This window comes from Coturnix japonica, chromosome 7 (genome assembly GCF_054131305.1).
Source record: "Coturnix japonica strain WE chromosome 7, WE-NBRP24, whole genome shotgun sequence".
In the NCBI taxonomy this organism is placed as follows: Eukaryota; Metazoa; Chordata; class Aves; order Galliformes; family Phasianidae; genus Coturnix; species Coturnix japonica.
Window position 1 is genome coordinate 19036127 of NC_140669.1, and position 27156 is coordinate 19063282.

At 55.6% G+C, this 27156-nt stretch overlaps 2 protein-coding genes across 7 annotated transcripts; both read left to right on the top strand.

Moving 5' to 3' along the window:
* Positions 1-26725, top strand: HOXD3 (homeobox D3). Of its 5 annotated transcripts, none has more exons than XM_015868452.3 (4): positions 1-139; positions 21290-21373; positions 24303-24854; positions 25145-26725. In XM_015868452.3, exons 3-4 carry the CDS (start codon positions 24362-24364, stop codon positions 25891-25893), a joined length of 1242 nt encoding a protein of 413 aa, XP_015723938.1. In that variant the 5' UTR covers positions 1-139; positions 21290-21373; positions 24303-24361; the 3' UTR covers positions 25894-26725. The 5 variants fall into 5 exon arrangements, with proteins under 5 accessions (XP_015723938.1, XP_085409457.1, XP_085409459.1 ...); XM_085553331.1 differs by lacking the exon at positions 1-139 and adding an exon at positions 5357-5484; XM_085553333.1 differs by lacking the exon at positions 1-139 and adding an exon at positions 18780-18917.
* On the top strand, positions 9758-12343 carry HOXD4 (homeobox D4). Of its 2 annotated transcripts, none has more exons than XM_015868456.3 (2): positions 9758-11027; positions 11324-12343. In XM_015868456.3, the coding sequence occupies exons 1-2, from the start codon at positions 10619-10621 to the stop codon at positions 11626-11628; spliced, it is 714 nt and encodes a 237-aa protein (XP_015723942.1). In that variant the 5' UTR covers positions 9758-10618; the 3' UTR covers positions 11629-12343. The 2 variants fall into 2 exon arrangements, with proteins under 2 accessions (XP_015723942.1, XP_085409463.1); XM_085553337.1 differs by having other exon boundaries at positions 10434-11027; positions 11421-11937.
* Positions 26726-27156: the final 431 nt, after the last annotated feature.

Genomic DNA, 27156 nt, shown 5'->3' on the forward strand with positions numbered 1-27156 from the left:
CCCCGGCCCCGCGACGCCTCTCCTCCCGCGGCGCTGCGCGGAGCCGCTCGCCGCTGCCCCCCGGATTTGCTACGCGGGCACAAAATGGATTACAGCGATCGTCCCCGGCTCTTCGGCACGCGGGCTCTGCCGCACACCGGTAAGCGTTCGGCCGCTCCCGGCACTGCGCTCCCGCGGGCGGATGGCCGGCCCCGCGCAGTCACCTGTCCCTCGGAGCACCCGGCGCCGTGCGGGGCAACAGCGGGACCGTTAGCGCGGCCGTTATCGGGGCTCCCGTCGCGCCGGCTCTCGGTGTGATTAGCGTGGATACAGACCGCCGCTCGGGGCGGCGCAGAAGAGGCTGCGGGTCGAGTCCCGGCCCCGCGCAGAGCGGCGGAAGGCTGAGGGTCGGGGCGCGGAGGAACCGCGCTTCTCCCGCTAAGCGCCCCTTCCCCGTGCTTTGGTTTCTCCGCGGGCCGAAGCGCTGCGCCGTGTTTGCGCGCCGCGTTTTCCCGTAGCGGAAGGGCGCTCGTGCAAGTTCACACCTAACAGGTGTCTGCGCCGCAGCGCCGGGGGCGGAAGGCGCGGGCGGCCCCGGAGAGACGAGCCCCATCCTGCCCCGGCAGCCCCCGCCCGGCCCCCGATCCCGCAGCCGCGGGCGCGCCCGCCCCGCGGGGCACAGCGGGAGGATCCGGGCCCGGCTGCTCCCGGCGGGGCAAAGCGGAGAGGAGAAACGGAGCCGCGGTCGTACAGCGGATGGGAGCGCGGCGAGCGGATAGATCGGCTGAATAAATCGTGGGCGAGCACTCGATAAAAAGGGTTTGGTTTGAAATGTGCAGAGGAGATAGAACGATCACGCAGACGTTATCCACGTTGCCTGCATATGCGCGTAGATCCTGTACCGCATTGCATACATACGGGTGTACAGACCCGGATCTACATTGCCTACGTGTGCGTATGTACTTGTCCACACCTCTGTTTTCCTCTATAGACACACTTGTAAATACATTCTTCCAGAATGCGTGTATCTATACCGTCTATCTCCTCCGCACTTTCAAAACACGCAATCGGAAGCCGCTGTGCTGCGCTCAGTGCTCCCGGCGTCGCCCGGGGACGGAAATGCATCGTGCCACTGCACTGTAGGAATTCACCGCGTCGTCATTTCCCTCAAAAGCAGCCGCACATTCAGCGGCGGAGCAAAATGCCGCAATTAAACCGGGGCCGGGCAGGGTGTGCGGGTGCGGGACTCATCCCTGTTCGCGTTCGGCAGACACGGACGGATCCTTCTGTCAGCCGCCCGGCACCCGCAGCCCGCGGAGCCGCCCCCGAGCTGGGACTGTTTGGGCGGAACCGTTCGCAGCTTTGAAACACTCTGGGAAACTTGGAAAGTGCGCTGTGCAGCGTTAGGTTTTGCTCTCAGAGCCCCTCCTGGCCGGCACCGTAATTAGAGCTGCTTCGTAATAAATCTCGGCCGGTTTGGGAAATTCTCGTCCTTGAGGTGTTTTCACATGATTCGTAGCCTGAGGGCAAATCACACAACAAACGCAGGATGTTCGTACGGGTTCTGCTGCGCGTATGTCCATATGCTGACACACACACACACGCAGATGCATTTACGATCCCACTGCTGTATGTGGGAGGTCAGCATTTTTTCCTCCTAAACGGCTCCTTCCTTCCTTCCTCTCTTTCCTCCTTTATTTTATTCATTTCATTAACATTAGCGCACACGTACCTACGTGTATTTCCTTAAACACACCTCTGTGTGTCCTTTCACAACAAGCTCTTTCCGCACGCCTGTATGTACACACAGCACCTATGAGGACCGCACGGTTATGCACGTTTCTGTACCTACAGAGCGCCTGCAGCCGTGTGCCTGTTGGTGCAATTCCGATTTCACAGCCAAAATTCTCACACCTGCTTCGTGTGTAACAGAATTTATGAGCCATCAAAAAGAAGAAAAAAACAAACCAAAACCAAAACCAGGCGATCTCTAACCTATGCTTTACTGACGTAAGAGCAATAAAAAAAAAATAACAACAAAATATGACCTCCAGGAAATGGCAGCGGGTTCTGCAGGCGGCACCCAGGTCCAGCTGCACCACGGGGCTCCACCAAGGCCGGGCCGGGTCCCGCTTCGCTGCCCGGGGCAGAGCTCGGGGCCCCGAAAGTTGGGGGACTCAGAACGAGGGGAGATGAGACCCGTGGTCTCAGATTGATAAAAGCGACGAGCTTTGGGTTTGAGCTCCTAAACTCCGCTAGTGCCACCGATTGCCTTGTTTCCTCATAATATTTCGCTTTTCCCAAACAGGTCTATTTCTCGCGGGGTGTTTTGTGGGCGATGGGGTTAGAAAAAAAAATCGGAACAAAGACAGTATTTCACCCCCGGGTTGGCAGGCAGCTGTTAAAGGTATTTACGGCTCTACTGCAGTGCGGCACTCAATGCTGTGTGGTGCGGGGGAACAAACAGGAAGCGGGAGGCAGAGATGAGGCACAATAAAGAGTGCAGCGGGAGCGGGGCCGGGCCGGGCGCGGAGGAAATGTCCCTGGCAGAGAGAGGGGCAATAAAAGGGTATTCAGCAGCAGAGGGGCTGCGCGCAGCACGGAACCTCCCCGGATGCCTTTGGGGGAGGGGTCCCAGGGGCTTGTGGGGGCAGCTCTAGTGCCTCCGTACTGTGCCACGCCGGTCGCCCCCCGCGGCGGACCCGCGGAGGTGCCTCTAGGAGTGCCCGATGGGGGCTTGGGGAGCCCCCCGAGAGCCCGGCCACGTGGCTGAGGAGCCGCTGTCGAGGCCCGGCCGCGGGCGGGTTCGCGGGGACGCTCCGGAGCCGCCCGGCCCCGACGGCGCGGACGGGGGGCACCTGCCCTCCCTTGGGGCCGCCGGCCTGAGCTCGCTGCGGCCGCCGGGGGCGCGGCGGGGCCCGCCACCGCCACCAGCCACTTTTGTGTCCCACGGCCTCTTCCAGGAGAAGGCGCTGTAGGACAAGCCTGGCTGCGATCCCTGCCCGGGAGAGGGGCCCGCCGCCCGCCCCGAGCCCCGGGCCCGAGCCCCGGGCCCGGCCCACGCCCACGGGAGAGACCACTGGAGGGCGGGGGGCACCGCTCGACCCTCTGCTACTTTCCTGGGGAGGCCCCGGAGCTCTACCCCCGTCAGCCGTCCTCGTGGCTCCACCGCCGACCCTCCCGCCCGTCCTGAGTCCCGCGTACCCCCCCGCCTTTCACACGGGCAGCGCTAGGGGCCGGAGCAGAGAGCCCGCTGGTGTCGGCCTTCTCGCCTCCTTCCCTGCCTCTTTGGCTCCGCGCCCCCGCCCCACGCACTCCGGTGCCTGGAGGCTCTCCCTGCCTCCGCCTCATTTCGTTGTGCCCGGGCATGACCCTGGTCGCCCCCGGGGCCGTTCCTGCCAGAGCCGCGAGCTCCCATGGCCCCGGCTCCCCTCTCTACCCCCCTCCCCATGTCCTCCGCCCCGCGGACCCGCGGTGCCTCCGCGCTGTTCCCGTTTGATGTAGGGGCGCGGCTCGCTACCGCCCTGCCCGCTCCCGGGGCTCCGCTGCCGCTGGGGCCGCCCCGGGCCTCTGCGTGCCCACATCCTGCACGGAGAATGGGCGGAAAGTCGGAGCAGCGATAAAAGCACAGAGCGATAATGTGTTGGACGCTATCAAGGCGCTCAGTTGTTGTTCAAAGCGAGAGTCGGAGCCTGTCATTTCGTGGCGGTGCGGTCCTGGGGGCAGGATGCTGTTTGAGTGTCTGGCACGGAGCAGCAAAGGCGACGGTGTTTGACCTGTGCGATTCAATTTCCCCAACCCTTTTATCGCAACTGTTGCCAGAGGGAAAGCAATTATTATGGGGTTTCTTCATTCCACACTTTATCCGTCTCCAGATCATCAGCCCCAAAAATGGGAGCTGCCATACAAGCCCGGGGAAGGAACTGGCCAGGGCTTCAAAGTCAACTTTCACATCTGCATTTCAGAATAGGAAATGTGAAAATCCTACTAATTTCCCCGTCAGCATCTCATGGCTACTATTATCCAATTACAGAACAACTTACGTCGTGCCTAGATCACAGGGAGCTGCCTCCCTCCCACCTAGCCCTCGGATCCCACAGTCCTTTCCCATCCCCGCACCTCTCAGACACATCTGCCCTCAGCTCACGCCCTCCCCATCTTCCAGAGACTGACGGTTCACCTCTCTCCCACCTCCACCTCACGAGTTCTGCCTGCCCTCGGGGCTGCCAGGTTAGCAGCCACCTGCCCTCTCAGTGGGCAGGGAGAACGGACAGGGAGCCGGTGGGTGATGCCAAGTGGCTGAGGTATCGAACAAGAGTCGAACAAGCTAAGGAGCAGGGTGAGAAATAAGGGCCCGTTTTAGGTAAATCCAGACTTCAGTGTCGGGGATTACTCCCCCAGCCGAACGAGAGCAGCTCAGGGGAGACCCCGCCCCGGCGTTAGGCAGGTGCCGGCCGATGGCCCCCTCGGGCCGGGCTGTGAGGAGCCGAGCCCCAGAGGCAAAGTCGGAGAGATGTGCTGCTGTCCGCGGCCGTGTGTTGCCGGACCCCGACGGGGCGGACATGCCCCCTTGCCTCGGGTGGAGGACCACCCCCCTGGCTCCCTCCGAACAGCTCTTGGCTGCTTCGGAGCCGTGATAGAAAACTACTGCCCGGGCTCTTTGTGCAGAAGCGGCCGTGTGACTCCAGGGACATTTGACTTCCTGTGCTTGGGCTCCTTGAAATTCTCAGTTGTTAACTCACACCCTGCTCCCTTCACACCAGAGCTGTTTTATTGTTTTATAGCTCTCCTCAAACTTCCAGTCCTCAAAGATCTAATTGTGGCAGCCTTCACACTTCCCTCTCTCCCAAAGCCCGGTGCCCGCTGCTCCCAGCAGTTTGGTCGCTTGCAGACGTCCCTCAATGCCTGGCGAGCCCGCGGCCGTGGCACAGCGCGAGAGGAATGAGTCAAAACCACTTTCCAGGACCGTCTGATTGAAATGCCACAAACACCCGGGGAGGGACGGACCCCCTCCCCGAGCTAACTCCGCGTTTTGTCCCGACACGCTCCTCTGTGCCTCCAGAGATGGCACTCAGAGAGGTGCACCGCCCCCAGCCTAAGGGACACGGAACACACCCACCGCCCTATGGGATGCTCCCCCCAAAGCCGCCGCGGAGCTGACCAGCCGCCCGCCCCCGCACCCGCTTACAGAGCAGCCAGCGGACCTTTATTTAGCGAATAAAAGTTTAAAGCTGAAGGTTATTTATGGTTCCGCAGAGATAGGTCCTGAGTGGCTATTTAGGAGCACGTGATTCCAATAAACTTTGTTTTATGGCTTGAGAGTTGACAAGCCAAAATATAATTCCCACCATAAATTAGTTTAAGAGCATACAAGTGCAGATGCTTTCGTTCCTGGAAGCAGTAATCGGGGAAGTGTTAGCAGGGATTCGTCTGCGGGAATGCGGCCGTGCGGGCAGCCCCGCTCCCCGGTGCCCCCGCTCCCCCCGGCCCCGCGCCGGGCGCGCAGTAAGTCGGCGTCAGCCTCCGGGCACTGCGGGCGGGGAGATGGGCCCCGGGCTCTGCCTGCGGGATCGGGCAGGTACAACTGGGCCGGGCGGGGCTGGGGGCTCCATGTGCCCTGGCCGAAGCTGGCGAACGTGGTGACGATCCTCATTGAAACTGACCGGGAAAAAAATAATAATTATTATATATACATATACATATATATATATATATATATAGAGAGAGAGAGAGAGAGAGAGAGAGAGGCATGGTATTGTAATGTTTGGAGTCGAAGAGCTGATGCTGTTGCACTGGCCTCGCAGTGCTATCCGGAGTGCTCAGAGCTAAAACATATATATGTATATGTATATATAACATAAAAACAATCTTGGGAAGCGAGTTATCGATATCCGGGCTGTTGCTTTGCTGTTGTACAACAACTCCCACAAATATATCATAGAGATGCAATATTGGAGTTGAAAATCGGCTTACAGCAAAATAAGAAAACAAAACAAAACAGAAACTGGCATTTTGCTTCTAAATATCCAGTGCTTTTCGGGAGCATGAGACCGAATGCGTGTTTTTGTCTCCTTTAATGTTATATATGAACGCAGTTCTTAAAAGGATTGAAGAAAAGTTCGGGTCAGATCCATCCTTCTATAACGCAAACAAAGACGCGTGGCTCGAGTTTACTGTTGGATAATTGTGTGATGTTAAAGGGAAACGGGCTTAGAGCGGTCCGAGATCTGTTGCCATAGGATTGTCGTTCTGCCGCTCTTAGCAGGGATGCGGTGCTGCTCTGCACACTGTGCCATCTCCTGAGCGATGTAAAGTTTAGCGAAGGTGATCTGAATATTCCATTTGTAAGTGACTGAAACGCCACAAAACGACCAAAAAAAAAAAAAAAAGGCCTTTGTTATTCTTTTTTTTTTTTTTTTTTTCCTTGCCACCAGTGAAAGAGGGAGGTCTGACTTTCCATCCCTTTAGTAATTATCTGCTATAAAATCTGGACTATGGCTCTAAAAGGTGAACGCTCACACGCAGATCGGGAGGGCACGTGTCCGAGGGGTGCCCGTGTGCCGCCCGGTCCCCGCTCAAAGGGGCTCCCATCCCACCCGCCCCAGCTCCGCGCTGCTCTCGGGATGCTGCCCGCTCCTCTGCCTCCATCCATCCATCACTCGCGTTCTGTAACAGTTCTCCAGAATTATCACCCGCGTGTGGAAATCGCCAGTAACAAACGTTTGTATTGCAACAGGTCCGGCACCATGGAAGGGCACCAGCGGTAAGTGACCTCTTATTTCTCGCAAAATCTGAGTGCTTTGAAAGCACCGCTTCTCCCTCTCAGAGGGGAGCAATTAGAAGCGCCGTATCCCTGCTGCATGTCGCTGCCACCAACCAACCGAAGCTGTGTCAGCGCGTTAAGGCTTTGGGGACCGTTTTGCTGTGCCATGTAGCGGGCAGCCCTGGTTGAGGCAGAGGGGTTTATTATAGGGCTCGCAGGTGCCTGGCTGCTGCAGGGCGGCTCGGGGTGCTGCCCTCTGCTCTAGAAGGCTCGGGCCGGAGCAGTGATGCTGCTTCTTTTGGAGCAGCCCTGGCAGGAGGAGCGGTGGCGGTGCCCGGGCCGGGCAGGCAATGCTGTGCTGTAGGGCCGGACGGCAGCGTTGGGGAGGGGGGAGGGCACGGGGGGAGGTGGGCACGGCGCGGAGGGGGTGGCTTTCTCCAGCTCTGTGCTGGTCCCGCGTGAAGCAGAGGATGAGAGCAGCGCAGTGTGCTGCAGGACACGCAGCGAGACGCTGCACGCTCGGTGCTGCCTCTCGGGCTGGCTCTGCCTGGTCCCTCAGACGGCAGGGAAAGGCTGCGGTGTGTGAAGGTTCATTACGTGCGCCTTGCCCTCCCCGCTCGGCAGGCTGTGCTCCGATGGGCGAGCGCGCAGGAGCGGAGCTCTGTTTGTTTGCATTTCTCCCCGTTTCCTCCCCTGCTCAATAAGCTCTTTCACTACTTCTCGCCTGGTTCTTCGTTCTCGTTTTGCCCTGTGTGGCGATATGGGTTTTCGAGCCCTTTAAGTGCGAGATAAACAATCGCCCCGAGCGTTGCGTTTTTGGGTTAGTCCCATAGGTAATTCCCTGCTCGCGCAGCCCCGCGCCTCGGAGGTGCCCTTGGCGTTTTGTTTTAGGGCCGGCCCTCCATGTACGGATTACTCGTTTTCTGCTAACGTACATTTAGCGTGATGATTATGAACCACAATACAAAAAGGCAGATAGATCAAAAGCCCTCTGTATGGGCAGTTGAACAGGAGGTGAATATATAACGCTTTTGTTCATCAATAACTCTTTGGCTTTGACCTGTCTGAGCAAGTCGTGCAATAAGGTGAAACTCAGGTCACAGCGTCTAACAAATATGAAAATGCGTAAGATGAGGCAGAGAGGGGGCTACAGCTCCCCGGCCCCTCAGCGTCCCCCCCGGCTGCTTCTTTGCTCACGGAGCTGCCCCATGGGCGAGCTGGGGGGGTTACGCTCCCTGCCCCTTCGGTCGGTGGTTAATAGAACCCCGGGGGGAACCCCTCCCCTCGGCGAGAGGAGGGGAAACCAGGAAGAGGCTCTGAAATATAGTTGGGAGGAGGCTTAAATATGCCAGGGGAGGGAAGGGGAAAAAAAAAAAAAAAAGAAAGAAAGAAAGAAAAAATTAAAAAAAAAAAAAAAAAAAAAAAGAAAAAAGAAAAAAAGAAAGGAAAAAAAGTAAAGAGAGGATGGGGACGCAGGATGGTTTCGAGGTGCACTTGCTGTGAGGATGGTGCCACCGCAGCCGTAGCAAAGCAGCTGTTTCCAAACGGCATCCCCAGCTCAGGCAGCTGCGAGATGGAGCCCAGCGAGCAGAGCGGTGCTCAATGCTCGGGTGAACGCAGCAGCCCCAAATCCGCCCTCTGCAGCGCCTGGATGTGTCGCACCCCACCATTATCTGCCCTTATGTCGCCTGTTTCACATAGTGGAAGGAGAAGAGGTTGACCGCGGGACAGCAGCGAGGAGCTGGGTCAGGCACAATTCGTGAACTTTTGTACTCTTGTGTGCTGCTGTCGGCAAAGTAAAAATAATGAAACTTGGTGATGTGTTTGCAAATGATTTGGGATGACCTCTCGCCCTGCCCTTCACCATAAACGCTACGCGGGAGAACCTGGGAGGGTGCGAGCTGCGGCTCCCGCGGGATAATGGAGAGCATAGAGCAGCAGAATGGCACCAAGGTAAACGTGGCAGCCCCCCGCTCCCCGGACCCGCTCACCCCAGCTCTACCCTCGTCTTTTCCACCCATCGCTGTCTCTGCTGTTGGCTGTTTTACTTCTGTTTCGATTTTTGTTTCTTTCCTTCTTTCTTCGAGTGGGTAAATTCTAACTAGATAGAATGCCTTCAGATTCGGACCAGGATAAATAGATGTACCCTTTATTTCCTGTGCGGTTTTAACTAGTAACATTCTAAATAGCGAATTTTGTCTGGGAATGCCCGTTTTCTGTAGCAAGGACGAAAACGGCGAGCACTAAAGCCGTCAGCAGGTCTTGTGGGGATGCGTTAGCCGAAATTCGTCGCCATCAGTTGGTGCAGAGTCGTAAAGCTCCATTTCGTCAATACTAACAGCCGTGAATCCTTCCCGAAATCCCACCTTCCCTCAAAGCCTTGTTTCTGAGCTCGGTCCCCACAGAATAGTTGGCATTCCTCAGAAGACAGTAAGGAATAAGGATTGCAGGGAGCTGCTGTAGGGTAGGTGAAAACAGAACGTTATTACGTTGTCTATATATACCCTGTAGAACCGAATTTGTGTGATATTCATATAGTCACAGATTCGATTCTAGGGGAATATATGGTCGATGCAAAAACTTCACCTTTCTGCAGACGGTCAGGGCTTTGGGCACTGACGGAACCAAAAGACGTGTGTGTGTTGAACACGGAGAAATCCCCAAAGTTTTATCGCCTCTCTCCCATTAAGCAGATTTTAGAACGTCTCTGAGAATTCCCCTGGTCGTTCAGCCCTACCTCCCTCTGGCAGACTGTGGATTTAAACGAGTGATCTCAGGAGATCTAAAAAAAGAAAAAGAAAAAGAAAAAAAAAAATCTGGGGGGGAAAGAAAAAGGGGGGAAAAAAAAAGGGAAAAAAAAAAAAAAGAGAAAAGCAAAAAGAAGTCTGCCAATCAGTGAGCGAATCTTTAACAAAAGCCCCATAAATTAGCCCGATGTGCTGGGCGCTGCCAGAATTTCTCTGTCGTGCGTCCAAATCTCACCCAAATATTTACGACAGCGGCGAAAGCAGCGCTCGACTCACTGGGACGTATTTCCTTGTGCTCCAGGAAGGATGTTGATGAGCGAAGACTGAATTTCTCTCTTTAAACCCGTGATGTTTTTAACCCAATTAGAAGCCGTCTCAGTGCAATTGGCTGAACTTTAGTGGCCAAAAGTGGACAGTTTCTCGTTATCTGGATGCTTTCGTAGGCACACAAGCACAGATTTTGTATGTGAGTGTGCGAACGAGCGTGCGTGCCCACGTGTGCACACGTATGTGTTGAGGTCGCAAAGTGAATGAGAAGTTACTGATTGCCTAATTTTATTCAGCAGAACGAAATTCTGGTAACTTTTGGATGACCTCTGCGAGACAAAGACAGGACAGATCTATTGTACATCATATTGCCCTCTTCTTTGATGTCTTTTCTTTTCCTCGCCTCCTTATCGGTTCCCTCCCTTCACGTCCCGCTCCGACTCCTCGCTCCACGTCTCTCTCGAGATTTTATTCGTATCGAAGCCCGGCGGCCATCCCGCCCGGCGGATGGGGCGGGAGGGGGGTTGGGGGGGAGGTGAGGGCTCTGCTCAGACAAAGGCTGCCCGCACCTGGGGGCAGGGAGGCGGCCACACGATGGGAATGGCCCCGAAACTCCGGGATCGGCCCCGGAGGGCGAACCCCGCCGCGGAGGGGTCACTGGGCTCCGCGTATATTATTTAGTTAAATTCGTGGAAATTCTGAGGCGCACACAAATCCGGTGATCGGCTCCCCGCCTCCCCATTGGCCGGGCCGGTCACATGCACGCCTAACTTTATTCAGTTGACAGCAAGTAGGAGGGCTCTATGGAAGGAGAAAAAAAGACAACACGAGAAAAATTAGTATTTTCTACCTTCCGAAATTAATGGCCATGAGTTCGTATATGGTGAACTCTAAGTATGTGGATCCCAAATTTCCTCCTTGCGAGGAATATTTGCAGAGCAGCTACCTAGGCGAGCAGGGGGCCGAGTATTACGGGGCCTCGCAGGGCTCCGATTTCCAGCACCAGGGGCTCTACCCACGGTCAAACTACAGCGAGCAGCCCTTTGGCTGCGCCGGTGCCCAGGGCTCCGCCGTGCAGCCGCGGGGTCACGGACAGGAGCAGTCCGCCCCTCCGAGCCACTTCCCCGGCCAAGCTGAGCATTGTCCTCCGCCTCCAATGTCCAACTCCCGAGCCTGCGGCCAGCAGCCAGCCCTCAAAGCCCCCCACGGGTCAGCAGTTAAGCAGCCAGCAGTAGTTTATCCCTGGATGAAGAAAGTCCATGTTAACTCGGGTAAGGATCCTCTTCTTACTTTGCTCTTCTACCCCGCTCCCGCGTGTGTCCTCAGGGATGCTCGCTCGAGCCCTGGCGAGGCTTTAAGGCGAGGCGGCCAATTACACTCGTCATAAATTTTTATTGCCGAGGAAATAGGCCGTCGGCGTGCGGGGCTCTTCCGCGCAGGAACCGCGGTAGCAGCCGGCCCCGCGGAACGGCCGCGCCGGGCACCGCCGGAGCTCCTGGGGCCGCGTGGGAAGGCGAGGCGGAAAGTCCCCCTTCGGTCTATAAAGTTCTCCGTGTTTCTTTCCCAGTGAACCCCAATTACAGCGGAGGGGAACCTAAGCGCTCCCGAACAGCTTACACCAGGCAGCAAGTCCTAGAACTGGAAAAAGAATTTCATTTTAACAGGTACCTGACCCGGCGCCGCCGTATCGAGATAGCGCACACTTTGTGTCTCTCTGAGCGCCAGATCAAGATCTGGTTTCAGAACAGAAGAATGAAGTGGAAAAAAGACCACAAACTGCCCAACACTAAGGGCAGGTCTTCCTCCTCCGGTTCTAACCCCCACTTACAGACTGTTCCCAAGGACCATCAGACTGACTTGACAACTTTATAGAAGAGGTGAAATTTTCCATTTCATCCTTCGATTCTGACCAGTACTGTACATAAGTGACACTATCCAAGCAGAACCTGCGTGTAGCAGCCAAGGACTCGAGAAACTGCCATCTTTCCGTAAGGTACTGTGGTACAAAGGAGACTAAATGACGCTACTTGGGACTTTATTTTATTTGCCTCTCGCTAGCACAGAAAGAAAAAAATGAAAGAAAGAAAGAAAGAAAAAAAGCATCATACAGGCAGTAGGAATTGGGAAAATCTTAAACGAGACCTTCTGTCCATAAAAAGTAATAAATCATTGCAAATGAAACTGTCCTGTGTTTCAGTTTTGGATTTGAAAGTGAAGGTTTGAGGCTTTATTCTGGGATTTTTGCTTTTAGTTGTCTTTTTATCCCACGCAGCGAGTGTGATGCTTTTGGGGCCAGTTGAGGACAGGAAATTTATGGCATAGTCCTTTATTTGAACACAAAGACTCGCGTTTGTGAACTTTTTGTGCTGCTTTACCTTCCTTGGTGTAATGAAAATACTTGCTCATTTCCATAACGTCTCAGAAGATGTGCATAGGAATTAAGTGAAAACGGGTTATTTTGTGTCCTGATGGTGTTAGCGTATTTATTTATTTGTTATGTAGAAAAGTGAAGATTAAAAGAAAAGTCAAACCAAAAAATGGGAAAGGGGGGCTGAAATGCAGCATCCCTCCTTCCCAGTCTCATGAACCCACGGATGATGTTTACTTGTCTTGAACGTACACAACTTTCTGGTCCCATTTTATGCATTTCCTTCTTTGTTGTGAGAAGCGTCCCTGCTCCGTACCGTGTGCCACCGGGGTTAACGGGATTGAAATCTCTGCCCAGAGTCTGCCCTGCTCGGCGCTGTACTTTCAACCAGCAATACGTCATTTAAAAGGCAAAAATAAACCACAAAGAAAACCCCGGAGTGAAAAATCAATGTGATTTCTGGGATGGTCAGAACCATTCAGAGCTCAAAGCTACATGCATGATTTCCGTCTGGGTTTAGATTTATTTTCTGCCAGACAGAGGGAAGGGCTGTATGGGTTGCTGGTTCGTTTTTGTGCTTTGTTTATTGAGTTCCTTTTCTTTCTTTTTTTCTTATTTTGGTCTATGTTACGTTTGCTGGGTAGGTTTGGTTTGGGTTCTTTTCTTAAGGGCAGTGATTGTTCTTAAGCAACCCTCGACACATGGCTGGAACTGTTGGAAATCTCAGCAAGTTACTGAGGGAAGGAGGGGAGGTTTGCACGGGAGCAGAGCTGCTCTTAAACCACGTATTTGGCTACGGCTGCTGCTTATATCGTGCCAAAGTTGTAGTGCGCTGAGCCTGCGTTTTGAGTCCCAACCCAGCCAAACCTGCCCCTTTACACCCTGCTCGTGCTATCTAAGCTCAGCCCTTATCTCCCATCCCCGAGGGCAGCCTGGGAGAGGGACCATCGCATCGAGATTTTAACTAGATGATCCCATTATTAAAGAGAGAAGGGTAAAGAAGGAAAGCCGGGGCAAGTGCTGAAGCTGCACTTCTGTAAAGGGAGGTTGAAACATCAGTGTAAGTTAAAAGTGCTCGTCTCTGGGCTGAGTGCTTCCCATCGAGGACTCGCTGCTTCCCGAGCTCACTCGGGAAAACACTGCAAAAAAGGGCATGAATAAATTCGAAAATAAAGGGCGAGCTTTTCAAAACGAGGGCATTCGGCGGGATTAACTACGGGCAGCGGTTTATTTCTGCCCTTTTCTCATCCCTAGCAGTCCGCACAGTGTCTTGTAAGACTTGCTCTTTTGTTTTAGAGCCCGGAGAAAACTCTTTGTTCCTCCTCGGGGTTAGCCCAGTTCTCAGACTTGCACATGGCAATACTTGAATATCTCCACGTCGTGATATTAAAGATGGATATTCCCGCATTATTCGCATCATTGTTTCTACGACAAAAAGCACGGAGTTCATACATAGTAAAGACGTCTTTTTTTCTGACGCCTTCACGTTGAGAAGCTGAAAAGGTATTTTACTGAAGTTCGGCTAAATTGCAGGAACAGGTTCACCCAGAGGACAAATTTTCTATTCGATTAGTTGTATTTCAGCCGGGAAGAGTGACCTCTAAACCCTTAACCTTTTGGACCCAAACTGCTCTTCCCTTTCTCTGGCATGGAGAGCAGCTCGCAACGGCGCTTGGGGAGGGAATTCCTCAGGCAAGTTTTCAAGTTTTGTTCCATCCAATTCCTGTGTTGCGTCTCCGGAGCTGACCAAAGCCCTCCCTTCCCTCTTCGTGTGAACATGGGATAAAGGAAAGCAAGAAAGAAACAAAAAAGGAAAAGAAAAAGAAAAAAAAAAAAAGGAAAAAAAAAAAAAAGAGGGGAAAAAAAAAAAAAAGAAAGAAAAAGAAAACCCAACCCTCTCCCAAGCTGCTCCCCTTGAAAATACCCCTCCCGCCCCCCCGCTGCCTGCTCAAAGTCTGTGACAAGTTGGCTCGGAGAGGGAAGAACGCGGTACTCAGGATGGGAGATGCCAAGTTTGGCCTCTGTGGTGCCAGGCCAGAAAATCATGTCCCTGGATAAGCAGACCTCGCTTTGTGCTCCTTATCGTGCGAGATCGCTCCTCAAGTTAGAGGGCCAAATTCTGCTCCCAGCTTTCCTTCCCCCGCCCACTGCAGTCAAACAAGGATGTAGCTGCGAGCAGAATTTGGCTCATTGCCTTTTGAAATGTTAATATCTCCGGGACGAGTGTTGGCTTCAGCAGGCGCGGCTCCCATAGCCCTCTGCACGTCCCTTTGAGCGAGGCCGGGGCACCGCAAGTTTACAGAGTTGTCATTGCTCTGTAAGCCCCAGGAATATGGGAGCTGGGGGCAGAAAGCACCAACGCAAATAAATGGTTTCCAGCTGCCAATGCTCCGAAGGGTCAGGAATGTGGGCAGCAACGACCGGGAGCACCCACTGGCCATTATCTCCCGTGGAAAATGAACCCGAGATTTATTTTGTGTGACTTCTAACCCTCTTCCAGGGTCACTTTATGCAGGAGAGGGAACCCCTTATTTTCATCATGGATGAAACGTTGTGTGTCGAAGCCTTTGTTACATGCTCGTGTTGCCCAGCAATACTCTGCTCTGTTAAAGTGTGATGCTTCTACAGACTTCACAAATGTTTTGCTGCCATTGATTAAAGCGTTATTTATACTGATTGTCGCCTGTAATTTTGATGTAAGGCCTCCATATACATTTGAAATAATAAAAAGGTGTAGAGAAATAGATTCTGTTTTGTACCTTGTACCAGCAGCCCCTACGAGGCGGGTCCGTGCGAAAAGCCTGTCCCTTCCGTCATTACCATGCTAAGAGACGAGTGACTCCGCATTGCATCCGTCCAAATGTCCCTTTGAACAGGTCTGCCGATGGCCCCGCCATCGTGGTGTGACTCCAGGCCAAGCTGGAGCCTGTATTTACATTGAGGCTGCAGTTAAAAGCGCCTGACACCCATTTGCTGCTGCTTTGCATTTAACAAGCCCTCCTAGAACGACTGCCGAGTTTGTGCGTGTGTGGTGGGAGCGGGAGCCCCACCTGAAGCCACCTCGGTCCCCACACAGACGTGTGGCTCCAGGAAGAGCGACGTCAAGCTGAAAATACAGCGCAACGACAAGCTGAAAATACAGCGCAGTGAGAGGCTTTCAGTTTCACTCCTTGGCCTGACACAACCGAAAGATCACACAGAAACGCAGACTTGGAGAGTTTAGATTGTCCCGTGCACCCAAGGCAGACACCATTATATTCCAGTCCCGCGTAAGCACCTCAGCCAACGCCGCAGCCCCTGCGCCGGTGCCAGGAGTGATGCCAGGGAGGACCCGGCCCCTCGGAGCGCGGTCAGGGCGCGGGGCCAAAGCGCCGCATCCCACGCGAAGGGGCGAGCAGCGCTGCGCGGTCCGCGTGAGCCCTCGGGGCAGCGGGGGCCGCGCATCCACAGCACCGCGTTAAGGCGCTGAGACCCGTTCAGCGACTATACTTTCTCTCTGCTGTTTAATGGCTCCTCCTGTTACCCCGATACATCAATACGGCTCTGCGCGCTGTATGGCCGCTAGTCGTTAAGGTAAGAATGGAGAGGCGAGGCGCAGTCCGTAGCACACCCCGCGCACTGTACAGTACAGTAAATAGGGACCTCTCCGCGCGGAGCCGCACCGCTGCCAACGGCCATGTTGGTCGGCCCTTTCCCCTGATTTCTTCCTTTCTCCCCCTCTCCCCCCCCCCTTCTTCTTCTTCTTCTTTTTTTTTTTTTTTTTTTTTTTCCTTTTGCAAGCCCAGAGACCAAAATAATCGTGCTAGGAACAGTCATAACAGGCAGAATTTCAAAGTGCGAGGAAGATGATAAGAATAGATTTCTACAAGTCCTGACCACGTGATTCGCGAAATAATTAATTCAGCACGTCCCTTAAGAAACACGGAGTCGTCATTAATCTGCCAAGCAAAGGACTCTATCAGACTTGAAAACTGAAGAGATCCCAAGAATATAATATACAAAGGGCGCAGCCCCTCTCTCCGCACACCTAGCTCCGTGTGAGCTGCCGAAAAAACAGCCGCCCGGTACGTAAAGGTTTTTGCTTTTATTTCTTCTTATTTCAGCCTTAATGAACTTAGCTGTCAAACCCGTGACAAATAGGGCACGCCGCTTCCTGCTCGCAGCCCGGCCGCGGCCGGCAGCCGGAGCGGGTGACCTTTGGTTCCCAGGGAGCGGGGACGCGGGGCGCGGAGCGGCGGAGGAGAGGCTGCCGGTGGGCGCGGAGAGGCGCGGAGCCGCGCCGAGCCGAACAATGCGGCTGTCAGGGCATCTGCCGCCCGCTGCCGGAGCAGCCGAGAGGCCCTCAACTTCTTTTCAAGAGGGGTCGTAAATCGTGCCGCTCTTCGTGTGACAGCGGGGCTACCGCGGGCGCGCAGGGCCGCCCCGCTCCGCCCGCAGCGCCGCTGCCGCCCGGCCGTGCTCTGTGCCGGCCCCGCGGGGAGGGGACCGCGCACCCTGCCCCGCAGCGCCTCTCGCCCCCGATCGATAGGGGAAAATTGGGGAGGGGGGGGGAAGATGTTGGGTTGATAGGAAGGCACCCTCCGCCAACTCCGTGAAATACGGACCGGGAGGCTGAGGCTTCTCTCTTAAATCCCGGAGTCAGCTGGAAATGCTTTCTGCAAACAGGATATTCTTTATTGTCCTTGCCGGAGTAATTTCTAAAAAAATCCGAGATTGCAGCTTTTTATTACTTCCGTTTCGGTGGCAGGACAGAGACAAAGTTTCCTATGTTATGAATTATACATTCAAACAATAACACATTAATTCAATTATTCAAAGATGACAAATGTTTATGTGCTGTGGTAGTGACTAAGGAACAGATTCGCTACTTCACCGCGAGTCCCACGTTTTTATCAATGAAGTTTTATATTATCCCGTTGGCCCGGGAAGGAAACCCAACTCCTCCAAGAGGCGCAGTAAAATGGACCCGAACATAAATCGCGGCCCTTTCGTAAGAGCGTTTATTCCCGCATATAGCCCGGGCTATTTTATCAGTTTGACAATTGCCGGAGTTGTTGTTATAAATCATCATAAGTAATTCCTGAAAGGGTGCGAGGCTGCTGGGGGGCGGGCGGAGACTGTAAATCTTTCTGTTTTATTGCTCTATGAACATATGCTCCGATTGAAGAACTCTTAGATCCTTTACTGGAGACAAATTCGCGCAAAGCCGGAGTCCCACCGGCGCGAAGGATTTACATTTCCTTAGGAGCTTTGCGGTCCCCCTGCGATGCCTTCGTTCCGGTGGCGGTGCCGAGGCGCACCCTTCTCCCCGCCGGCCTCCATGTGTAGGTTCAGCGGCCCCTTTTGGAGCCTCCGAGCGGCCTCCCCACGGCTGCGGGACTTGCCCGGGGGCGCCGAGCCAAGAGCCCCCGCAGCCCCGCACCGAACCCCGCAGCCCTTCAGCACGGCGAGAGGTGCGGGGCTGTGAGGGCACACGAGCGGGGCTCCGCGACGCGCTCAGACGCCGAAATAGATGGCAGGCGGAAAGGATATAAAGAACCATTACCTCTTACTCGGGGCGAGATTTAAGTGCGTCGTTTCGAAGAAATATAGGATTATAAATCCGAAGCCGTACACAATAATTTACACTGAACTTACGCTTCCATCACCGGACTCCAATCTTTTTATAACTGGTTTGCAAAGTCAGGAAAAGCAATGTAATTTAGATAAATGTTACAATGCACTTACGGTTGGTATCGTAGGGCAATACGTTACTGTCACATCACCGTGCTTTGGATGGTAATGAAATCATAGCAGATGTTAGATTAGGGCTGGTGTATTTATAGCTACAGATACGTTAGAAAATCAGAGAGAAAACCCAATAAATGTATTTTTTATCCGAGCTGGAATTGTTGGCGAGCTCTGTGAGCGCACATGACGGATACGTATCGGGTTTGCTCTGGGCTCAGCTTGCTCAGGGAGCAGGGAGGCAGGCTCAAGGCAGACACACACACGCACAAATGTCATGAGTTCTCGTTGGGTTTTTGTTACGTTTTTTTCTTCCCCAACGCTTCTGTAGCCTCCAGCCAGGGCTAGTCCCTGCCGCCCGCCTGCTGGACGGAGAAGGAGAGAACAAAAATCCACGCTCCCCATTCCACCCGGCGCACGGCCGGTCCCAAATCTTTCCTTTCCCTCCGCCGGCAATTTCTGCACCCTGGGAACACCCCGCGGAATTCACCCTTTTCCTGGCTCTCGGGCGGGCGCGTAAGTGCGGACAGGCGCGGAGCCCCGGGCCGAGAGCGGGGCGCGGGGGAACCCGGCTGGGAGCTGCTGCGCCTCGGCCCGGAGAGCTGCTCCCGGCATCACGTGGGCAAACGCGGCTGTATTGGAAGGCAGTGCCCATATTTCTGGTTATAAAGGGCTTTCTCCTGCTCGTCCCCAAAATTCATCAATGGCCGCACGATTTAAAAACAAAACAAAACGAGAGGCGGCCAATTGCTGCCTTTGATTCCGAGAGGCTGATGGCTGAAGGGCCGTGTGTTGATTTTTTTTTTTCTTCTTTTTTTTTTTCTTTTTTTTCTTCTTTTTTTTAACCCCACCAAATTCCGATTTCCACTCGCTCTCTTTTATTGGTAGCCGAGCCCGTGCTCGTTCCCATTCTATCGGGAATTCTGGTGTGGAAATGTCTGTAAAACCGCAGGATCAGGTTTAGGACAGTACTGTCTGCAGACAAAGGGGGAAGGATGTATTCTAAGAACTGCGAGCGCACAGCCTGAAAAGTGAGGAGCCCAGGTTATGATAAATTGGCACACAGGTAAGGAAATGCATGGCAAAACGGGACCCTTACCCACAGGGACTGCATTATCGCCTTTACTCGGAGACCGCCTGGAATTTGTTTGTAATCTCTGCCCATAACGCGTGGAGTTAACATCCACCTCCACCTCCTTTGGAGGCTTTAAGCTCTACCTTTTATTATGCTGCTTAAATAAAAGGCGAACTCCTTCCCAAGGGCTGGGAGAAAAGCTTTATCCCTCTCCTATCTCCGTTTTTCGGTGGTTTCAGTGAGGGGATTGAAAATAACAAAGAAAAGGGGGAGAGACAACTTTGCTGGATGCTCCCCTTGCAAAGTAAGATGGAGCACCGCGATACTCATTGCCGTGGCGGGGGGGCGGAAGGCGTGCTGGTTTGTAACGTGCGATCTCAAACAGGCTCGTCGGTTAATGCAGCCCCTCAGAAGTCTTCCTTCCAGGTGCGTTCTCCTGTCTTTTCCCCCCACGTTTGTGTCTCTCAGTGGCTGCTGCCCTCTTCTCCCCTCAGTTGTTTTGGTCCTGCTATTACCTGGCAGCCCGCGCCCCCGGCTTCTGCTGCTGCAGCTCGCGGTGACATTAATCCTCCGGGAAGCCGACCCGGTGCGTTTGGGCGGTGGGAGCAGCAGGACGGTGCCTGCCTGGGAGTCCCCGGAGGCTGCGGCCGCTCAGAAGCGCTGGGAGCAGCCTCAGCTCCCCGCAGCCCCCCCCACCCAGGGCCAGTTTCCCCCGGCCCCGACCCGCGGCCTGCACGGAGCTCCCAGGCTGTGTTTGCGGGGAACCCCGCACAGAGCCCCGCGTCGTAGTGGGGTAGTGCTACGGCCGGACAGTGAGGAGAGGGAAGGGAAGAAAGAAGTTGTTTTTTGTTCGCTTGTGTGTGTGTGTGTGCGCGCGTCCTTGTGCTGCGCGTTGCTCTGCTCGATGAGAAGTTAAAGGCAGCGAACATTTTTCTTAGCTGTATGCCTCCGAGCTGCTGGCCTGCCAAGTTAGTCAGCTGAATCCAATTACTGCGAGCAGCATTTCATTTGGCTCGATGGAAGCACTCACTTACAACTTCACCTAAAATTTCAATAATACCGATATTGGGCCCACGCCTGAATAATCGTAAAGATTTCCCCGGTGGAGCTCCTGAAACTCCGCCGCAGCTGCGGGAGCACAGCGCCCGGTTCCCTCTGCACTGCAGAACGTCGGGGCTCTGCAGGGTTGGTGGCCTCTGGCCGAGGAACGCGCATCCAGAGCGGCTTCTGAGGCTTCTTCAGAAAAGGAAGAGAAGTCGATAATTAATTAGGCACGAAATGAAAACTTACCGCGCTCATCACCAGCGGGCTGGCTGGGCGCTCTCTGCGCAGCCCCACTTATGCTCTCCTTGCGCAGGCCGCGAAGTGCTATTTCTAATGAACTCTGCTTAAAAAAATAAAGCGCTTAAAGTTGACGTACGCCCACGTGCATATATTATATAAGACGTTCCCGGGACAGGCCCAGGCCAAGAACCTGAGCGAGCACCGTGTGTAATCGTGAAGCTCCACTTCCCCAACTCCGGTTTGCCAGCATAAATTAAGGTGATTCGAAGGGGTAACGCTGCATCCTACCGGGTTTGGGCTGGGAGAAGGGAGACGCGGAGGAAAGTTGTAGGGTCTGTTGTGTTGTGAGCTATTGGAGGCGCTTCCGTTGGTTGTTCATTAAGGGGTGAGTTATTGCTATCCGAGCCAAAGGTCATTTCAAAGGCTTATGGCTGCGAGATATCGTCTTTATAATGACCCGGGCTTCTTTGTGGGGGATTTCTGGCACTCTGAAGTTCTTAAAGTCCCGACTCGACACCTTACACAACCAGAAGCGAAATGTGCCTTTCGAGCCACAAACGTTTGCGGGGTGTTTTCAGCGCCGGGATTTCTTCGCTTCTCTCTCTCTGTCTCTTCTGGCGGATGGGGACCGAGGAGCAGGGGGAAGGACCCGCGGTAGTTCCGCTCTCGCGGAGCCCCCTGAGCAAGCGGCCGCCTCGGGGAGCGGTGGGGGCCTCGGCTCCGGGCCTCTCTCATCCCGTCCCCGTCCGTGTCCCCTCCCGGTCCCGGTCCCATCCCCGTGCTGCCCGCTCTGGGCCGATCTCCCCCTGTCCCTTCTTCCTCCGCAGTGTTGGTGGTGGCAGTCTGGGGGTATTTCGCTTTTTTTTTTTTTTTTTTTTTTTTTTTTTTGCTCCCCGCCTCTCTCAAAGCGTTATTAATAAATGAAGAGAAGCGTCTGCCCTTTGTCTGGTAAAAGATCTGACGTGGACTTAGAGACACGGTGAGGGGCTGCGGACGAGACGCGCGTTTATTAACAAAGTCCTAAGGAAGAAAGTCCAAAACAAAACAGCTTCCGCTGAGAGTTCTCACTTCTATTGCAGGTCCGCGCCCAAGGACTATCCAAAGGAACCTGAAGAACCTACACACACAATTAAGGTCAAAATTCAAGAAAAAACAAAAGTGTGGTGAGTTCTCTAAATTTCCTTTTCCATCCGTCTCCCACTCCCCAGCCGCGGCAGCCCCTCGGTAGGAGCGGGGCTGCGGGAAACGGACGGCCCGCGCCTCAGCCGCTGCTCCGCAGGCCAAAGCTACGGCAGCGTTGGGCAGGCCCCACCGCAAGCGGCGGGCTGGACGGGCGAGCCGAGCCCGGCCGGGGAAGCTGGGGGCTCCCCGGGGACGGAGAGTCCGCGTCCGCTCCCTGAGGCCGCAGCGCAGCGCCCTGCCCGCCGTCCCACTCAGCAGGTGCCCCGGCCCCGCTCAGCGCAGCCCCGGCTCTGTCCGGACAGCCCCACGCCGACCGGGGGGCTCCGGCCCCGCGCCCCGTCCCGTCCCGCAGCCGCCCCCGGGGCCGCCCGGCTCCTGCCCGCGGGCCGGGCCACTGCCGGCTCGGGCGCGTCCCTTATATATGGGGCTCCCTCCGGGCCGGCAGCCGGGAAATGTGCCGAGTGGGGAATTCTTTTGCCGGGCTCCCTCCTACGCGCAGGCTGCTTTGCACTTCTGAAAGTGCTGGGGCTTGGGAAGTGTTTTCCTTTTCATTCCTGGCCGGAGCGTTTACTGCCACAGCACTCGCAGTCATAAATTTTGCTACAAACCACAATGACAGGTGCATTGATATGCACCCTGAGAGCTCCGGCTGCTTTAATAACCGCTCCGCTGGCCGCTCTCACCGCCTTTTATTTATTCCGTATCATATGAGATATTGATCCTAAGCGGAATTAAGTGCGGGGGAAGTTTTAGTAGGGAGCTGCTTAATATGGGAGCTCCGGCCCCACGGCTCCGGCCGCGCACACGCGTGGGGTGGGCGCGCATCCTCGCGCGGGGCTCGGCGGGTCCGCAGCGGGGGACGGGCAGCCCCAAAGACGCTGGAACCAGCGTTGGGACAAAGAGCCCCATTATGGTGCGCGGTGTCCGGAGGTTCAGCTGAGGTTAACTTCTGTGGGGAGGAGGAAGGGAAATGCGAGGCACAGCCGTGGATACTCCGCGGCTCCCTACCCTCCGAGCCCACCTCCCACGGCTCGGCCTCGCCATTTGGATGTCACTTTTTTCCCTGGAGGCTGTTTCTGGTCGAACCAAGTGTCGGGCCCTCGCTTTGGTGTCGGCTACAAAAACATCACCCTGGGCCCTGCACTCGTGGAAAATCAAAACCTGGAAGGTCCCCCTCTTCCTCCTTCTCTCCCTCTCTCTCTTTTTAAGATCTAAAGATGAGCCACCGAACAGTTGAGCATTGTCCATGTGATTTATGGCCCATAGCCTCCTTTGTAGGTTCAAGCAGAGTTCACAAGCAGTTGGTATTTCAGAAAAGAAATAAGGCTTTTAACAGCTTAACAGCAATATTCTTTCTTAAGATTCTGCCTATCCTTTTGGGAGCTCTATTTTCCGAGGCACATAAAAGCACACACTTAAGGCAGCACCGTGCTACCGCGTGTCCTCAGTCCTCAACTCCCAAAAATGCAGATGCTGGAAGGGAGAAACGGGCGACGGAGTTATTTTGCACAAAAATACTTACAAGACCCGTCAAGATCATCATAGTTTATTACAAGCCATCTGAATCGCCTCCCCTCGTTTCCTTAGATGCTCTTTAACCACCATTCTTCAGGAGAGGAAAGGGGCTCTTTCCCCATCCCTTCCGGGCCCCCCTATAATCCCAGGCTTTGTTTGGGAAGAACGGGGTGGCGGCGGCCCGGCCGGGGGCTCAGCTGCCCCAGCAGCTGCGATGTCCCCGCATGGCCGTGGCTCGAGCGGAATTTTAGGGAATATATCGGCGGTACCAATCGCTATGGGGGAAGGAGCAGTGCCATTGCTGTGGTGTATGAGTATGGGCTGAAGAAATGGTAATGATTGGACACTGCTCTAATTTTTTCTAGCTACTTGTCTCTGGTATGCTAATAGGCTCAAACCCTGTAGAAATACAACAGACTCGTAAGACACGCTGAGTTACGGGCCTATATAGTCAGCCGAAGTGTGCGTTAATCTTTAGAACTACTGAAAATGTCAGAGAAGAACCCAACCCAACGAGAAAAATACAGCGAAAAAATAAGAACGGGGAATTTTGCTTTAACAAAACTGCGGGCGAGTTCCTGTCTCACAATAAGAGAGTGGAAGTCCCGCGTTGCAGGCTGGGGAAAGGTACCACCCTGCCCCAAACGCAACAACAGCCCAACGCGGGGGGTGGGGGCTCGCTCCGTCCATTTTCAGCCCTAACAGCCCGATCGGGGGGCGGGGAGAGTTCGCAGGCCGCCAAAAGAGGTCCCCAACGTCGATAGTGAAAACCGTCCCCTAAAAATAATCCTCAGTGTCTCAGGTTCTTTCTGCTGAGGACGAATGAAAGGGACGAGAAACGTCGGGTGAAGGATTTTAATTCATCACGGAATAAAAATAGGGGAGCTGACCTGCGACATCCTTTATAGTGCAAAGTGAAGTTAGTGAATGGCGTCGGTTATCCTTTAACTCCGGAGGAATCCGGGGAAGAAGGAAAGGCCGGGTTTACAAAGGGGACGGGGTTTGTCTGCCTTCGCCCGGCTGCAGCGCGGCTCCATCCATCATGTCAGCCCCGCGCGGCCGTGCGCACGCGTGGCGCCAGGCGGCCGTGGGGTTCCTGCCGGTGCGGGCCCGGGGGTCTCCGGGGACGGCACCCACCCGCAGCCGGGACCCGAGCATGGTCTGTGCCCAGAGGCCTCGAGAAAGAGACCTCTGGACCCCGTCACGTGTGCCTGCTCCTCCATAGCGCCATCGTGCTCGGGTGGCTCGTTCCCTGGCGCCCCTTCTCCTTCCTGCTGACTCTGCTCATTCCCTGATGCTCCCTACTCCATCCCTAACGTCCCTTCTCTCTCCCCGGTGTCCCTCACTGCTCCACACTGAAGCTGTCTCTTGTGTTCCCGTTGTCCCCCTCCCCAGGTGGCTCCCGCGGCGGCGAGTGGCCCGGGCCGACGACGTGAGGCGCGGGGCGGCGGTCAATGATCTTTGAGCAGGGGCCGCGGGCCTTGGCGATCGCAGAGAGCAAGATGCAGAAAACCGCCTACTACGACAACGCGGGGCTCTTCGGGGGCTACACGTACGGCAAGGCCGACGCCTACCCCTATGGCGCGGCCCAGCAGCCCTACGGTGCGGCCGGCCTGGACGGCGAGTACCCTGGCTCCGCTTGCTCCGTGCAAGGCTCCGCGCCCGGCCGCGGCCCGGCCCCCAAGGGCCCCGAGCTGGGCGGCAGCTGCATGCGAACGGCCGGGGGCGGCCCTGGGGGCAGCCAGCCCCCCGGCATCGGCGAGCAGCAGCCCCCGGCTCTGCCGCCGTCCTCCCCGCCCAATCCCTCCAGCGCGCCCCCCCCGAAAAAAGCCAAGGGGGGGCCCAACGCCTCCGGCTCGGCCTCCGCCACCCTCAGCAAGCAGATATTCCCCTGGATGAAGGAGTCCCGGCAGAACTCCAAGCAGAAAAGCACCTGCCCCCCCTCAGGTAGCCCCCGCCCCCTGGCCCGATGTCCTTGCCACGGCCTTCCCCTGCATCCCAACGCCTGCAGCCCGGCTGCGGGAGGCAGCCCGGGGACTCCCATCCCGTCTCCTCGACGGACGCGGCCCCGACGGAACCTTCGCGGGCCGAGGGCCCCGAAGGAGGCGGCGGAGGAGGGGAGGGGGGAGGTGTGGGCGGCCGTCCCCGGTCCCACGCGGAGCGGGAGGGGCGGAGGGCTCCGGGGATCCCGGGGGGTTTCGTGGGGAACCAACGGCTCTCCGTGCCTCTTCCCTCAGGAGAGAGCTGCGAGGACAAGAGCCCCCCCGGGCCGGCCTCCAAGCGGGTGCGCACCGCCTACACCAGCGCGCAGCTGGTGGAGCTGGAGAAGGAGTTCCACTTCAACCGCTACCTGTGCCGGCCGCGCCGCGTGGAGATGGCCAATCTGCTGAACCTGACCGAGCGGCAGATCAAGATCTGGTTCCAGAACCGCCGCATGAAGTACAAAAAGGACCAGAAAGCCAAAGGCATCATGCACTCCCCCGCGGGCCAGTCCCCGGAGCGCAGCCCCCCGCTGAGCGGCGCGGCCCACGCCGGCTATTCGGGGCAGCTGCCCGCCGTCGGCGGCCTGGGCTACGACGCGCCGTCGCCCACGCCGTTCGCCAAGGCGCAGCAGAGCATGTACGGGCTGGCCGCCTACACGGCGCCGCTGGGCGGCTGCCTGCCGCAGCAGAAGCGCTACGCGGGCGCGGAGTACGAGCCGCACCCCCTGCAGAGCGGCGGCGGCTTCGGCAACCCCGGCCTGCAGGGCAGCCCCGTCTACGTCGGAGGCAACTTCGTGGACTCCATGCCCGCCTCGGGGCCCGTCTTCAACTTGGGCCACTTGCAGCACCCCTCCTCCGCCAGCGTGGACTACAGCTGCGCCGCGCAGATCCCCGGCGGCCACCACCACGGACCTTGCGACCCCCACCCCACCTACACGGACCTCTCCTCGCACCACGCGTCTCAGGGACGGCTGCAGGAGGCCCCCAAGCTCACGCACCTGTAGCGGCCGAGCGGCGGCGGCGAGCGGAGCGGGCTCGCCTCTATTACCTCACTCCTCCGACGGGACGGGGCCGACGGGGCGGGTGCGTGCCCCCCGGGCCGCCCCTTTGCTGCTCCGAGCTGCTCGGAGCACGGCAGTGCAATACGCCGCGACCCGGGGACTGGTAGCTGGTAGCGGTGTGCCCGAGGTAAGTCGTAGGGATCACGTAGAGGTAGCAGCGCATCGCGCTGAGGTGTATTAGAGCAGCTGTGAGCGCCCAGCTTATTTCCGACGAGTTAATTTATGAATTCCTCCGTAACGTAAGGATCGCATCGGACTAAACGATACCTATTTATTATTTGAAAGCGAGACATTTTTGTATCACTGATTATTTATCCTCGTCTTAATGTATTTATGTGGCTATTGGTAGAGTTTCTTCGCCGACACTCGGGAGCCCGACGCAGGGCCGCCCCGCCCGTCAGCACGCCCGGCCCGAGCCGTTGGGAGCGTAGTGGTGAGCAGTCGTAACCGTGGCTGGTGTTCGTAGTTTGTGTAAGGATTAATTAAGACAGCGAGTGTAAGTCATTAATAGGGTGAAACAAACCGCGGCGTCACGCGAGGAGCCGTTACACTTCACGAAGAAAGAAGAAAAGGGAATTATTTCTCGGGTATTTATTTCGCCGGGCCGGCCCCGCGGTGGGTGCAGAGCCGGCCCTGCCCGCGGAGCCTCGCACCTATTTATTGACCGGGTACAAGCGCACACCTTTCGGTGGGCTATTTACTTTTTCTATTTTATTTTTGTTTTTTAATTGCATTCTGGCTATCTGAAATAGGAAAGAAATTAGAAGCTTAGCGGAAAAAAAAGAAAAAAAAAAAAGAAAAAAAGAAAAAAAAGAAAAAAACCCCACACCCTCTGATAGCGCTAATTTCATTAGGGTCTCCATAGCAATCCGTGCAGCAGCTGCCGCCTCCTTTGTTATTTATACTGTTGTCTTTATACTAACCATAAATCAATTTTGTAGACATCTTTGGAAGCCCGAGCTTTTCCTCATGTTTTTTATCATAAGAAAATAAACTTTGAAAGAAAATTGACAATCAGAAACGTGCAGCCGGGTCCGGGGCTCCTGACCAGGATGGTCTCGGCTGCCTCTGCCATGGAATGCATGGGGAGAATGGGAAAAATATAAGGAAGGAGGGAAAATAAAAGAAGGGAGAAAAGGGAAAGATGCTCTGAAACCTCGAGTGTCCTTCTCTTTAGTTACACAGCTGTGCTGAATCCCTCACTGG